At 53.9% G+C, this 14,595-nt stretch overlaps 1 protein-coding gene across 3 annotated transcripts; it reads right to left on the bottom strand.

Moving 5' to 3' along the window:
- Positions 1-335: 335 nt before the first annotated feature.
- On the bottom strand, positions 336-14,066 carry ADISSP (adipose secreted signaling protein). 3 transcript variants are annotated; one of them, XM_090286098.1, is made up of 6 exons: positions 13,942-14,066; positions 6,641-6,757; positions 5,155-5,297; positions 2,274-2,412; positions 1,257-1,379; positions 336-1,013 (listed from the first exon to the last, which is right to left on the bottom strand). In XM_090286098.1, the coding sequence occupies exons 2-6, from the start codon at positions 6,657-6,659 to the stop codon at positions 913-915; spliced, it is 525 nt and encodes a 174-aa protein (XP_090142224.1). In that variant the 5' UTR covers positions 6,660-6,757; positions 13,942-14,066; the 3' UTR covers positions 336-912. The 3 variants fall into 3 exon arrangements, with proteins under 3 accessions (XP_090142224.1, XP_090142225.1, XP_090142223.1); XM_090286099.1 differs by lacking the exon at positions 13,942-14,066 and adding an exon at positions 13,509-13,639; XM_090286097.1 differs by lacking the exon at positions 13,942-14,066 and adding an exon at positions 13,226-13,365.
- Positions 14,067-14,595: the final 529 nt, after the last annotated feature.

The following is a 14,595-nucleotide window of genomic DNA, read 5'->3' as shown; positions in this document are numbered from 1 at the left end:
GGAAGGGAGAAAGCTTTCAGCTGTGTGTGGGGCTGGAAAATTGACCAGAAGTGGGTGCTGCTGTCTCCCTGTCAAACTTCCCAAATAGAACTCCTGCAGTCTATAAGACCTCTCTCTGGCCTGGGCAGAAGGCCCCTCCCCATCCAAACTGACCTGACAACTCTTCACAGGCCTAAAATGCCATCACCTGTAGAGAGCTCTCTGGGGGCTCGGTGCTTTCATACCGCAGTGCCCTTGCTTCCTGAAAGAATGAGCGTAGCCAGAATTGTTCCTTGGCCTATCTTCAAAGGATTGAATGTTCTCAGGGCCCCGGAGAACAAAAATCCACTAGCCTCTGGTATCCACTGAAAGTTTTATTTAAGGTTGTATCCCAACCAGTTGTTTAAAAACCATGTAACACACACCTGGGGGTGAGGTCTGGGAACTGTACCTCCCTCCAAGTCACCATGGACAGCAGTGGGAAAGAAGGAGGGGGCAGGAGAGGTGGCTTAAATGAGGCAGCAGCAGCAGTAATGGGGTGATGACATCACAGAGCCAGTTCCCTCCTCTCCCAGGCCCTGGCTGGAGCTCCTATGGCTTGCAGTGGGGGGTGGGTAAAACCCACCCCAGGTCCTCCCCTCCCCCGCCCATCCTCAGGTAGCCTCCTTGGGGGCTCAACCCATTTCATCCCGCAGGAGACTGAGGCACATGGAGAGGAAGAAGTGGGAAGAGGAGGATGCAGGAGAGGCAGGAAGGTGATGAAAATGAAGACAGAGATGAGGCATGGGCGAGTCCCCAGCTTGGAGGCCCCTGGACACACCGCCCCCACACCCACCCCGGGGAGGGATGAGGAAGCCACACCATCATGCAGCATTCGGGGAGATGAGGTGGAGATTAAGGCTGAGGGCCCCGAGGTGGGCCGGGGCATGGGCCTCAGTCGAAGCCGTGCCAGTCGCTGTGCTCCGAGTCGTATTCTAGCTCAGCACCCACACACTTGACACCATCCAGCAGCATGGGTGTGCCATGGTGCCGGTCTGCAAGGCAGACTACAAGTCAGTATGCCAGGCTGGACGCCTGGCTCCACCCACTCCAAGGAGACCCCACCCCTCCACCTTCTCTCCCGGCTCTACCAGGGGTGAGGGAAAGACACCCACTAAGGAGACAGGGAACCCCAGCCAGGGCAAGGATCCCTCTTTCAGACTGGAAGAAGGCAGAATCCCCTTTTGGCAAAACTGGGGCCTCCCTCCCCTAGCTAGATGCACGCCTCGCACTCTCACCCATGATGCGTGCCTGCACCACCACGCGCACGCAGGTGCCCGCGCCACCTTCACAGGCTAGCAGCATCTCCTCCTTGAGGACGCCCTCCTTGTGTGCCGTGTACTCACACTTGATGCTGTAACCTGCCCAGGCAATCAGCATCTCCATGGCCTCCTGCCCCTGCCCCAGTTCCCCCGCCCCAGCACTCACTAACCCCACCACCACCACCAAGATTGGCTGCTTCCTCCAAAGGAGCAAAGATGGACCCATGTCCCCGAGGCTGGTGCACAGGCCTCAGAAATTTCCCCTTCAATGAGTTCTACATGCCTTGGGCCTCTGGGCCACCACATTAAGGCTCCAAAGTGTCAAACTTAGGCTTCTAAGAGGAGGGCCTGCTGATTCCCCGAAAATGCAGGAAGGAAGAGGAAGTGATGAGTAAGGGGGGTGGGTAGGCCAGGACTTGAGATCAGGTGGCAAGAGGCAAAGGCCTGAGGGGGTTTGCTCAATCCACTTAAGAGCAAGGTCATGAGGAGGTGGGGGGACATGTAACTGAAGCTGGGACATCAGTATACAATGAAACTGATACCCCAGCCTATGAAGGGGACAGGGGCTGAAGCTAGCAAGGTAGGGAGAAGCAGCCCCCAGCCCAAGGCCCAGGTGAGTGCTAGGAGGGAGCCGAGCAGAGTTCCTGAGGCTCCAGCAGGTTTTTCTTGAGGAACATGAAGAGGGAGGCTGGAGGTTCAGAGCCAGTTTCTCAGTGGCTCCTATCATTCCACTGAGTAAACTGTCAGGCAATGGGCAGACATAGGCCAACAGTGTGAGCCCATCACTTCTGTCCAGAAAGTGAGGCCTGAGGCATGGACCTGCCAAGTTGCCACACTGCAAGCCTGTATAGAGGCACCATGTCCCCAACTGCTGAGTTTTCTGTCCAGGCTAGATGGGGGTGAGGGGGGGAGCACCCCATTTTCTCACTCCCACTCACACCCAGGCCCTGCTGGAGGAGGGCAGGCCTCCAGCACCCCGAGTAGAAGACGAACCTTCTGGGACAGGCATGACACTGAGGAGCTTGAGGTGCAGGCTAGGGACAGGTGCCTCTCGGATGTCCTTGCTCAGCTTTTGCACTGAGGGCAAAGTGAAGGTAATCTCATACCTGTGCAGGATCTTCAGGAAGCCAACCTGCAGCAGGAAGGGTGGAGGAAGGAAGCACCTTCACTTACAGCTTCCCCTGGGGCCTACCCACCTATGATCCTGTGGGCCTCTGTACCTGTTTCCTTGGGATTTCTAGGGGGCCTGTCTCCCAGCACCACCCCAGGTGGTCCACACCCCCAGCCCGGTGTACCGGAATCAAAATCATAAGGAAAACAGATCAACCATGTAAGAGCTAATCCGTGACACTATGCAGTGTTGTTTGAAGTCCCATCTGTTGTCCAACCTCTGTCTCTTTCTGTTAACTGGGTTTGTGCATTAGACTGCCCCCTTGTTTAAAAAAAAAAAAAAGATCCCCTGAGGATGCCACCCCACAGCTCGGCTACACACTCCTCAGCATCTGTCTGATGGGCCCCACAGCTCCGCAGTGGCCCATTTCATAGACAAGAAAATGGAAGCCAGGGAATGACTGGCTGGAGGCTTCTTAGCTAGTATTGCCATGAGTGGGACACAGCAAGGTAACAGCCACTGCCCAGAAGGGACCATCCACCTGCCCCCACCACTACTGCCACCTGCCCAGAGTCAACAGTCCTGGGTCAGGGGCACTGGTTCTCTAGTCACTCAGGTGGAGACATGGGGCAACAGACTGTACAAGATGAAAGATGGGATAGAATTAGAAACACTGACATGAGACCAGCCATGTCAGTCCAAAGCTGACCCACAGGCCTGGCATCAGTCACTGAACCAGGCTCCTGCCTGCCTGCTGGCATCTGGACATGGATGCCTGCCTGCCCACTCAAATGTTCACTGTGTTCAACAGTCCTGACTCAGGGTCCAAGCAATTTCTGTTGTTCATACAGTGCTTGGCAACCAATGCCCTCTGGGATAGATGCCATCCTTGGAAACTCCAGTCATGTGAAGGGTCACAAGTCTGCATGGGTGTTGAGTAGGTAGGTTGACCAGAGTGCCAGTCTGGGAGGCACAGGGGTGCACGCTGTACCCACAGCTCACATGCACATAAATTCTCCTGCTCATGGTTTCACAGGCTGGACAGCTCTGTCCCTGGGAGCTGGTTGGGACTGGCTGCATGGAACATTTAGCCTTTCAATGGGATCAGGCTGATGTCACTGCATGATAAAGCTCAGTCCCTGTGGCTCCCCCACTCTGCAGGTGGAGGGCATACTTCTCAAGCGAGCTTTCTGGCTGGACCTGCCAGTGGGAATCCTGCGATGCAGCGACACCACTTGCAGAATTTTCCAGTGGAAATACTCAGAGATGTGCAAAAAATACTCATCACTGTCCTATTTATAACAGTGAGAAATAGGAACAGCAGTAACACCACGAATAGGGAACCAGCTAAATCAACGATGACACATATAATGGAATACCCAGCAGTTGTAAAACCTTGCAGAAAATTATTTACTGACAGAAGCAGGAGATGGTTCATAACAGAAGCGTAAACAAAAAACAGTGTTACCTGTGACATCAGCTTTTTGTTTTTGGAAACAAAGCTATAAAAAAGGCTAAAATGATACACTTCAAAATATTAACCACTGCCCTGGCTGTTGTGGTTCAGTGGATAGAGCGCCAGCCTGCAGACCAAAGGGCTGTGGGTTTGATTCCCAGTCAGGGCATACACCTGGGTTGTGGGCCAGGTCCCCAGTTGGGGGAGGGAGAGAGGCAACCTCTCACTGTTACTCTAGCATATCTTATTTCTCTCCCTTTTTCTCCCTCCTTTCCCCTCTCTCTAAAAATAAATTTTAAAAAATGTTAAAAAAAAATTAACCATTGTTATTTCTAGATTCTATGATTGTGGATACTTTTAAATTTCTTTAGAGTTTATTAGACAAGAATGAATTTTGCAATGGGGAGTGGGGGAGAGGGAGCTATTTCTTTAAAGTTTTATTTCATTCTATTTATTCCCTTGGGGAAGTTGTCAGCTGTAGGAGAAGGAGCAAGGATTAGGCAGAAATGGGTATGAATCTGGGCCTCTCCTCAGGGTGGTCTCAATGAACAAGATGCCCATCTCCTGGCACTCCTGCTCAACTCTGGCCCCCTGGCTTATTGTCCAACCGGAAGGCCTCACTCCCTGTTTCCCCCAATCCATCCCCTCCAGAGACTTTTTCTTGTCCCTCCAAGTGGATGTGGGATCTGACAGTGTCCCAGCAGTTGGAGAAGTCACACTGGAGGGTGTATGAAGTATGACCAATAGGAAAGGCTGTGCTCCACTGAGCAGAAAATATGGGGGTCAGTCAGCAAGAAGTTTGGCAAAGAAGGAAAATGAAGTCTCACCTTGTTGTCAGCATAATTACCTGTGTAACATACATACATTCTTCCCTTTTATTCTCACACCAACCCTATGGGATGTGAATTGTCTTCACTTCAAAGAATAGGAAGCTGAGGTGACCTGCCCAAGGTCACAGAGCTAGACTAGCAGGCCTGGACCTGAGCCTAGGCCTGTGACATCACAGCCTTGATACCCACCTTCCATTGTTAATGTTGGGGTAATGTTATTGTTGGGGTAATGTTGATGCTAACAACAGTTCCTCTGCTCTCCTTACCTTATTTGAGGTGACATTCTAAATGCATTCATCTCACTGCAATCTCACCACTTCCCACTTCACAGATGGGGAAACCAAGGCCCAGGGAGGGATGAAGATACACTATGGAGCCAGCTTAGAGGGTGTGGAACAGACAGGCCCAGGAAGCCAGGCAGGCCTGAGGGGGAAATAGAGGGAATACGGCTGATGATGAGGGGAAGTGTGCACACACCTTGACCAGAAAGCTGCTGTCACTCTCCTGGGTGACCATGACCACTGAGTCATGCAACTTCTCATCAAAGTGGACGTGGCTCTGGGAGCCTGCTGCATCATGGCCTGCCGCAAAGCGGATGCTCCGGGCTCTGGGCTTGTTACCTAGGAAGAAAGTGGGAGAGGGCTCCAGGGACTGCAGGCTTCCTCCACCCCCAGAAAGTGACTCCCCCTTGTTGCTTCCCCAGCCCTTGCAATTGCCCTTGACATCACCCAGTGCCCATTGGCTAGACTCCTTTCAGGCTAGGCCATATCCTACTGGACACTAGGGATCTTGAGGCTTGAGGCCCAGTCCTCCCGCAAAAAAATACCCCAAGAAAGTCAGGAATTGGCTAACATGACCCCTCACTTAGCAGGAATAAGGCTGACACCAGAGACAAGAAGAGGCAGTCTCGCAGACGCTCACCTAGCCCCAGGCGAAGCACGCCTCAGCTCAGGCCTCAGGATCCCTGCCCAGGCTTCTCCTCCACAGGGCCAAGCTCCCCATCTCTGAGACCTCCTCTTCCAGGTATATCTGTGCCCAATGTCCCGCCTGTCCCTCCTGATGACCCCAACCTGGTAGAGGTGAGGGCCAAGGACTCTATGGGACCTGTCTGGGCATGGGAAAAACAAAGCGGAGGGAAATCCCACACTGAGCCCACCCACCTAGGATATGTTGCATCATCACTGAGCACTGGCAGAAAAGATGGAAGAACCCAGGGAAGCCTCAAGGACCTTTCCCAGAGACACTTTCCTCTGCTTAACCCTCAAGGCCCTCGGCTGCCCCCAGAGGGATCAGGTTCTCCAAAGCCAGGAGACAGGGCGTTGAGACAGGCAGAGTACCAAGAGCTGGGCTGAGGGCCTAGCCTGGGGGAGGCCTGTCTTACCAAGAGCATGACCCCAATCTTCTCTGGTCCCCACAGCCCGTAGGCCTCCCAAGAGCCCTCCTCATAGTCCTTCCAGTGTGAAAGCCTGGGTTCTTGGACACTCAGTGAAGGCCCAGGGGAGCCAGCCTGACACTTCCACGTTCCCTGCTGCGTCCCCCAGACCTAACCCTCAATCTCAGCAGGACTGCCTTGCCTAAAACCCTCCATGAGCTCTTCTGGATTCGGAATGAAACCAGAAGTCCTTTCTATGGCTCGATCCACCTTGTCAGTCTCAATGCTCACCCAAGCCCCTCATGGCCTGCAGCCCCCAAAGTAGAGGCTGGAACACAGGGACAAGAGGGCACACCTCCAAAGACCAGCACACCAAGGAACCAGCAGGGGTGCCCACATTCCCCGCGAGGGCTTGGGTGTGCCCTAGGACCCGGTGCAAACATTGGTGCAATTACTAATGTAATTTGTATTCACATTCAGACACACACACACACACACACACACACACAGAGTAACGCATGCAACAACACCCACTCCATGAGCGCTAGCGGGAAGACCCTACAAACCCCACCAGGCCAGGAAGGCACTTACCCTTGTTGGCTGCAGCCATGGATGCCCTCCCTGCCAAGGAGTGAGATGCGCAGCTCCCACTGGACCCCGCCACTCAAGCTCAGCAGCCTCCCATGCTCTAAGGACACCGGCAGGAGCCTGAAGGGCAGGGAGTGGGGAAGACATGGGTCAGGGCCACCCATGGCCTGAGAGCAGAGATCTCGCTTTAGGAAGGACCCAAAACCCTGCTGCTCTTAGCAGTCCTGGTGGTATGTGCGCCCTCTAGCACACCCACACTCCTCTACCCACATTCACCAAGAGCCCTCACCGCTGCCTGACACCCTGCTGACCCAGGGCCCAGCCAGCACACGCTGAGCTGCAGCTTCTGGGTGCCAAAATGCCAGCATAGGACTCATGTGCCCAAGCCACCTGAGGCTGAGGGGAAAGGCAGTCTGGAAAGGAGGGGATTCTTTAGCACTTTCCAGGAGCCAGTTCTAGAGTTGGTGATCCCAAGGGCTGTACCCTTCTGCAGCCAGAGTCCACATTATTCAGGTCATCACCAGTACAACTGGGTCCAGGTCAGTCAACAGTATGCTTGGAAGGAAGCAAATAAGGGCCCACAGAAAACATGCCCTTGGAGCTTTCCCTAGTGGCGACCAGTCAGGGCCATCTACAGAACAGATGCCTGTGAAGGGGTTGCCCCTGAGCTCACCTGCCCTAAAGCAGGCAGCCTCAAAGCAGGGGCAGTGGGAGGTGCCCTAGGAAGCCTGTGTGAGCAGTCTGGCCCCCATGGGCTGAGCTGGGACCATCTCAGCATCAAAAAGAATAACGAGCGCAGCTGACGCAAATGGATGGAATACATAAAACTGGAGCATTCAGAGATTAGGGGAAAAAAGGAGAAAGCAAAACAAACAAACCCAAACCTTCATTTGTCACCACTGATGCAGCAACACCCTAACTCTTTACTCTGAAAAAACGGCAATAATGAGAAATAATTCAGCCTGTCTCCTGGCCTTTTCTGTATTGAAATTGCCCTGGTGGTTAAAAGAAAGCTCTTTTTTACAGAAGAATTCTCACTATTAAATAACAAAGGAATGACCAAAAGCCAAGTAATTCTGCAACTCCCAGATCCTGCTGGAGGCAATGAGTCACTGGACACTAAACCAGGAGGGAAAAGGTTGACAGAAGTGGATGCTCACAAAGGCCCACATGCCACCAACAGATGACCTAGGGTTCTTAAAGGGAATGACACAAGTCAGCAATGCAGAGATGCAGTGACACTGGACAATCGCCCCTCACTCACAGTGGAACCTAACCTGACACACTGATACCTCCTGATGGGAGGTAGTACCAAATCACCGCACCACTGGCGAGTGTACAGCACCTACCCTAAATGTCTAACCTGGATCTAATCAAGCCCCTAGCACCAACTTCTATCTTCCTGAAAACACAGCGGTTAGTGGAACAAATGGAATGACCCCACGCTCTGGCCAGTGAGGCTCAGCAGGTTGGAGCTTGGTCCCAGAAACCGAAAGGTTGCTGGTTCGATTCCCTGTCGGGGCACATGCCTAGCTTGCAGGTTTGGTCCTGGTCGGGACATATAGGAGAGGCAACTGATCAATGCTTCTCTCTCATGTCGATGATTCTCTCCCTCTCTCTCTAAAATCAACAAGCATGTCCTCAGGTGAGATTAAAAACATAAATTAATAAAATAAAAAATAAATGACTCCACGAGAAGGCAATGAGGCAAACTCAGAAGGCAGGATAGTCTATAGGAAACTGACCTGTTTTTTTCCCCAAAGAGTAAGAAAAATAAAGAGAGGTTTAGATAGGGGATGGGCAGAAAATAAGACTGTGGGGCCGCCGCCTGGTTTCTATAAAGTTTTATTGGAATACGAACATGCTTGTTTGTTTACATGTTGTCTAAAACTGCTTTTGCAATGAAGCAAAACTACTTTGAGTAGTTGCCACAGAGACCACATGGCCTGCAAAGTCTAAAATATTTACTATCTGGCCCTTCACAGGAAAAAGTTTGCCAACCGCTGTTCTAGATTAACACACAGAGACCAAGAAGGCAGGATACTCTATGGGACAAATGACCTGGTTTTTTCCACAACACTAGCTGCAAGAAGAAAAATAAATGGGGTAGGGGGTTTCTAACTACCTATAAAAGATGCATTTGAAGGAGAAGACTCCAACGGGCCCCCGAAGTGGACTGGGGGTCTCCTCCCTCCCTCCCTTCCCCCTTGCTTCACAGGGACCCTTGAGGTGGACTGGGAGTTTCCCCTCTTACCTCTAACCTCTTTCCCTCCCTCCCCTCAAAAAAAAAAAAAAATGCATTTGAGGGATAATTAGGAAATGGGAATGGGACTGGATCTTAGATGATAGACTTAAGAAATAAGAGTTGATCTTATCTGGTGAGATAATGAAATTGTATTCTGTAGAAAAGTATGTCCTATTTTTCAGAGATACACACTGAAGCATTTAGAGATGAGTGACCCATGAGTGACCTCGGCTAGTCCAGAGAATGAGGAAGAAAAACTACGGGCTGGCAGTCTCACAGTCAGGGGCTGGGCCTGTGGAGGCCATGACCTGGAGGTCTCTCAAGGTTGAGCAGCCTCACCTCCCTCCCCTCTTCCCAGTTCAAGAAGCCCACCCAGGCCCAAGCCCTGCCTCATGGGCAGGGTGATCAGCTTGGGTGCCAGGAACCCCTGACAGAAGAAGGAGGTGCAAGGCTTGGGTCTCAGGAATACTGGAGCCACCAAGGCAGGTACAGGTACAGCCCCAGGCCAGCACAAACCCCCACCCCCACTGCCTTGGAGGCTAGCTCCCAAGCCCCACCCAGCCCAGGGTGCAGAGAAGGGAACTACGGGCCAACTCATCTCTGACCAGGGCTGCTCTGGGGTCAGTCCCAAGAGGGCAGCCCCTTAGCCTTGGGTTACTCAGCTTGTCTGCAGGGATCCTGGCCCTTGGAGAGAAGCCTGCCCCCATCCCACCCACTCCAGCCACCCTCTGAAGCTATGGACACAGAGCATGTGAGAAAATGGCCTTTTGCAACAGTACCAGACCTTCTTCCTTACCTTTCAAAGAGGCTGTTCCAGCAACACCTCTGCAGCCATGAGGAAATAACTGCAGAGTACCCACAGGATGCCTGCATCTCCCAGGGCACTGAAATTCTTAACCAGTGGCCAATGAGCAAAGGCTCCTGGGGACTCTTCACAAAACACTCTGACCCAGTACTTGCAGGGCCCCTCCCTGTTTCCCTGCCTGTTGCCTGCCTGGAACAATCCTGTCCCCTTGGCCTGGATCTCAGCTCGAGTACCTTTCTGAGGTAGCACACCACCACCCACTCCTGCCCATCCCAGCATAGGCTTGAAAAAAATCTGTAAAAGGATCCCCTTTCTCACTTCTGGTATCATTTGATATTTATGTGCCCCATCTTACAAGGGCAGTGACTGTTTTTGCCAAACTCTGTGTTCCAGCATCCAGCCCAGCACCTGGCAGGGAAAACCTGTGTTCATATTTGTTGAATGAATGACTAAAGTAAGGGGAGCCCAAGTCTGGGCCTTGACTGGGCCCTCTGAGCAGCTGTGGGAGTGACTCTTACCAAATGCTTTCAGGAAGAGGAAGGCCCCATCCTACTCTCTTAGCCAACCTCTGCCCCTGCCCTAGAGGGCACACTCCTCCCCCAACTCAGAGTGTAGCCTCCCCCGGGGCATTCTTCTAGCATTGCCCTCTTCAACTGATGACCTGCCCATTCCATTCTTGACATGGAAAGTCCAGAGGGTAGGACCTACATCTCATGTACTGACCAAAGCCCAGGCTGGAGCAAGCAGAGGGGGAGACAAGTGACTTTAGGGGCCCAGAGGAGGCTAGGAAAAGAGAGCATCCTTTCTCCCAGCAGAGCCCTGCCAGTAGCTGTCCCCTGGAAGCCAGACTTTTATCTACACAATTCCTCATCAGAAGCAGGAGGAGAGGGTGTTGAGCCTCCTCCTGCTACAGCTGTGTCCACGGGGAACCCCAGCCAAGTCCTAAGTGTGGCCCCAGCCTCACAGCCTCCCACAGACCAACAGTCGTGGCTCAGATTCAGGCTGCCTGGGCAAGTTACTTCACATCTCTGTGCCTTGGTTTCCTCATCTGTGGCACAGAAAAAAAGCAGTGGCCTCTTCTTCAAAGGGTTTACTGCAGCTGGTGTCTTGACGCTCTGACAATGCTCCCGACTCCACCCCTACCTTTGCAAAAGCAAAACCCCAAAGACCTGATTTCTGAAGTAAAGGGCAATTTCAGGGCAGCACTGGTGGAAAGGCACTTCAGGCAATACTGGAACAGCCAGTAATGACCCACCTCCCACTGCCCACCCCCCTCCGGGGACTTCAGCCTTCTCAGAATATAGCTCAAGGGTTGAGGGGCCTCCATTTCCTTTCCCACCTCTTCCTGCGTTCTCCCTTCCACACTCCCAGGCCAGGCATGTCCCTAGGGATCCACAGAGAACAGACTGCTGGGAGCCTGTTGTTCCCGACACCAGAGATACTCAAGACAGATGTGAAGAATGTATATCCTGCGGAATGCCCCCATCCCAGCAAAAAAAAATTTTTTGACACCCTACTCTTAGATGGGCTGTCAACAGGTCAGGAGCGGTACCCTGGACAAGTTACAGGATGGGGAGGGCTGTAAAGCTAGAATAAGGGCCTTGGGGGTTTCTTTGGCTCTCAGCTACTCTCAGGGAAATGGGGAAAACTTCTCTGTAGGGGACAGAGTACTGCCAGCTCAGGTCCCTCTCAGCTTTAGAGAGGATGGCTGCTTCAAGGTTACCCTACCCAGGGCAAGGCTTAGCCAGGCCTGGTGGAGCCTCTGGCATGAAGAGCAGGCCCAGGGACATGACAAGGGAGCAGACAGATGGACACAGAAACCCAGAGTCCTCAGCCCCCTAGACTCCAGGCTATTCTACACTGGGGCCCAAGGCTATAGACTGGAAGGAGGGCCAAAGACAGTCTGTCCGTGGCAGGTGGAGCTCCAGAACCTGCCACCTTCTTGCCCTTCCTCCACCTCACAGCTGCACCCCCATACCACCTCTCTGCCTCAGAGGCAGCCTCCAAGTCCCAGGCATCACAGGACAGGGTGAGCTACAGCTTGTCCTCTGCTTTGTAGCTTGGGACAAGTCACCAACCTCTTGGGGCCTCATTTTTCATTCATTCCCCAATCCCATTCTCAACCTGTTCAGGGACTTCCTGAGCCAGGAACTCCACAACCTTTCACCTTACCCTCACCCCCAACCCAGGACTCAGATCTGGCTTAAGCACTTAGTCCATCAAAAGCACTGTCCCGCCTCTCATTAAAGCTCAAGCTTGTAAAAAGAGCACCCACTGAGGCCACACTGCCCTGCAGACTCCAGAACCTGACAAAAGACTGAACACACAGTGGGGGGCCCACATACCTAGGCCAATGCCTGGAAAGGCATGACAGGAAGTCAGGTGTGGCTGTGGCAGTTTTACATCAACTCAGTCGGATGTGACTCCATGTCCTCCTCCCCCCAGCAGGCCAAAGGTGCAAGGACGGGTGTCAGTATTCTCACTCTCACAAATAGGTGGAGCAGTGGTGAATTGAGAAAGGGTGCCCCCCCACCGTGCCACACCCTCCTGTCTCCCCAAGAAGTGCTACACTCCTCCCTCTACCCAGTATCCCCTCTTCACATAACCCCTCCCAAAACCCTCAGCTGGAAGGTGCTTAAATTCCCTCTAGCCTCCAGACTGCCTGCGCCACCCTGGTGGTCCCAACAAGTAAAGGCCAGGCAGGATCCCGGGCTGTCAATTCCTCTGACTTTCAGTTCCCTGAACAGAGAAAGGCCCTACTCCCACTTCCTAATGCCAAGATTCAAGAGGAAAGGCAATCCAGTGTCTCCTTTCTCAGTCCAGCAGGGCCCCTGCTCATTAACAGGAACACTGGTCCAGAACCTACATCGAATCCTTCCTGCAGCGTGACAACAGGGAGGTGCTGGCCAAGTCCCCAGATACACTAGGGTCCACAGTGTAGAATCCTGTATCCTCTCGCGCCTCCATCCCGTCCCATTCTCATCCTCTCCTAGGATAGATGAGGCTAGAGGACGCTCCCCGCCCCCCATCATACCCCTCCCAGGCTGCGAGGCGGCGGCTCCGTTCCTCAGAGAATACTGTGCCCTCCCCACCCTGCCCTCTGTTGACGCAGTCTCCGGAGCCTGCACACCCCATTATTGCCCTCCTCCTTGAGGGTGCCGATGCATGTGAGGCTCAGAAAGGGTACCATCCAAGGTCACACGTCGAGGCGGTGGCAATAGCTGTGGGGGGATACTGATGGAGCTTACTCCATTACGCCCCCGCCCTCAGTGTCACACATGCCCCGGAAAGCGCACCACGGAAAATATCCTAGCTACACCAGCCGATGGTCACCCACGTCCACGGGGCCGCACATCTCCCCAGCTCAGAAGCCAGGGAGCCCTCCTGAACCCGGCCCCGACAGCGGAGCACCGCCCCCCGCAACGCCCCAGAGGGATGGGGTCTCATGCACTGACTGCTTAGGACGGAGGTTCAGCCGGGAAGGGATCTCCGCGAGAGGGGAGGAACCAGGAGGTGGCGTAAGGAGGAGCAGTCTCACCGTGCGGAACGCAACCCGAAGCCAAGCCGGGACAATCGCAGCAGGGGCGGTGGCGTTAGCGGCGGCTGCGGGGGGATCAACGCGGAGCACGAGGAGGGATCCCCGGGGCTGCAGCCGCCTGGCTAATAGACACGCCCCCGCCTCCGCCCATTGGCCGACCGAGGGGGTGGGGCGAGGATGCTTTAGACCAATAAGTGGACGCCAGAGAACCGCCAACGGGCTTTGCGCCACTGCATCACATGCAGGGGGGCCTTGAGGCTGCGCAGTGCGAGCCTTTTCTTACCCAGAGTCTGGGGAGTTATCGCGATGTAGACATCAAGGCGGCTAGACGTATCTTGGGGCCAGCATCCGGCAGAAGGGAGGAAAGAAAGGAAGACCACCACGAAGTGGCCCCGCCTGCGTCTCACGTTTAGTAGCGGCGTTTTCACTTCCCGCCTCCCCCTAGGTTCTGACCCCCTGAGCTGTCGTAAGGCGGGGTTCAGGGCTAGGTGGGGCCCACTAAAGTAACTTCCGACCCCACTGGCGCCATCAGTTCGCGCCTCACTAGGTCTCGTCCAGGAGCCGCTCTGGTACCCCTGGGTTTAGGCCTCTTTACACCCCATCCCCCTGCCTCGGAAGAAGCGCTCCGGCGCGGACCAGAAACTCGTCCTAGGAGATCTGCTTCGCGAAATAAGCATCAAAACAAAGAAGCCACGCGGGGTGGATGTTGGGAGAACCTGTGCAAGCGCCCTCGGGGACCTCAAGAACCGCAGCCTCTGTACCGGGTCTCCATGGAGGCGGTCGTCATGGCAGCAGGATCCTCCTAACTCAGCGCCGCGGGGTGGGAAGTGGGCGCCTGCCTAGAGTGGGAGGAGCACGAGGCGTGGTCCTGGGGTCTTACGTGGTTCTAGCCGCAGTTCTGCCTGCAGATCCAGCAACGCCCTTTCATTTACGCCCCACTCTGCTGGCCAGGAAAGAGTCCCTGAAGTATCTACAGGGCTCTCCAGAGCATGCAGCTACTTCCTTCCAACGTACCTAGGGCATAGATGGTCTGAGCTGCTGAGGGCCAGCTAGCTTTCAGAAGGACCGGGGTTTCTGCCTTTGCTCCCAAGGATCCTGCCTTCCCTGGATCTGTTGACGAACCAGTCTTCCTGAGCTCGTTTCCATCGAGTCTTCCCCAGCTACAAAGTGCTCCTTGCTCTGCCCCTCTTTCCGGAAGAGTTTCACAAACTTTTTAGGAGTATTTTGGGTGATTCGTGCGCTCTCTGGCGTTTGAGATGCTGTCCTCCAGCGCTGGCTTGGAGAGATTTCCACATTTTGATCCCACCCCACCAACTCCTGCTAGATGCTTTCTCACTAACCGATCCCACTACTACTCCCCCTGGCTGGTT

The sequence above is a fragment of the Furipterus horrens genome, unplaced genomic scaffold, assembly GCF_987537825.1.
Source record: "Furipterus horrens unplaced genomic scaffold, mFurHor1.1.pri manual_scaffold_8, whole genome shotgun sequence".
NCBI lineage: Eukaryota > Metazoa > Chordata > Mammalia > Chiroptera > Furipteridae > Furipterus > Furipterus horrens.
The sequence above is the reverse complement of the archived record's forward strand: the minus strand, read 5'-3'. Positions and strand labels throughout refer to the sequence as shown.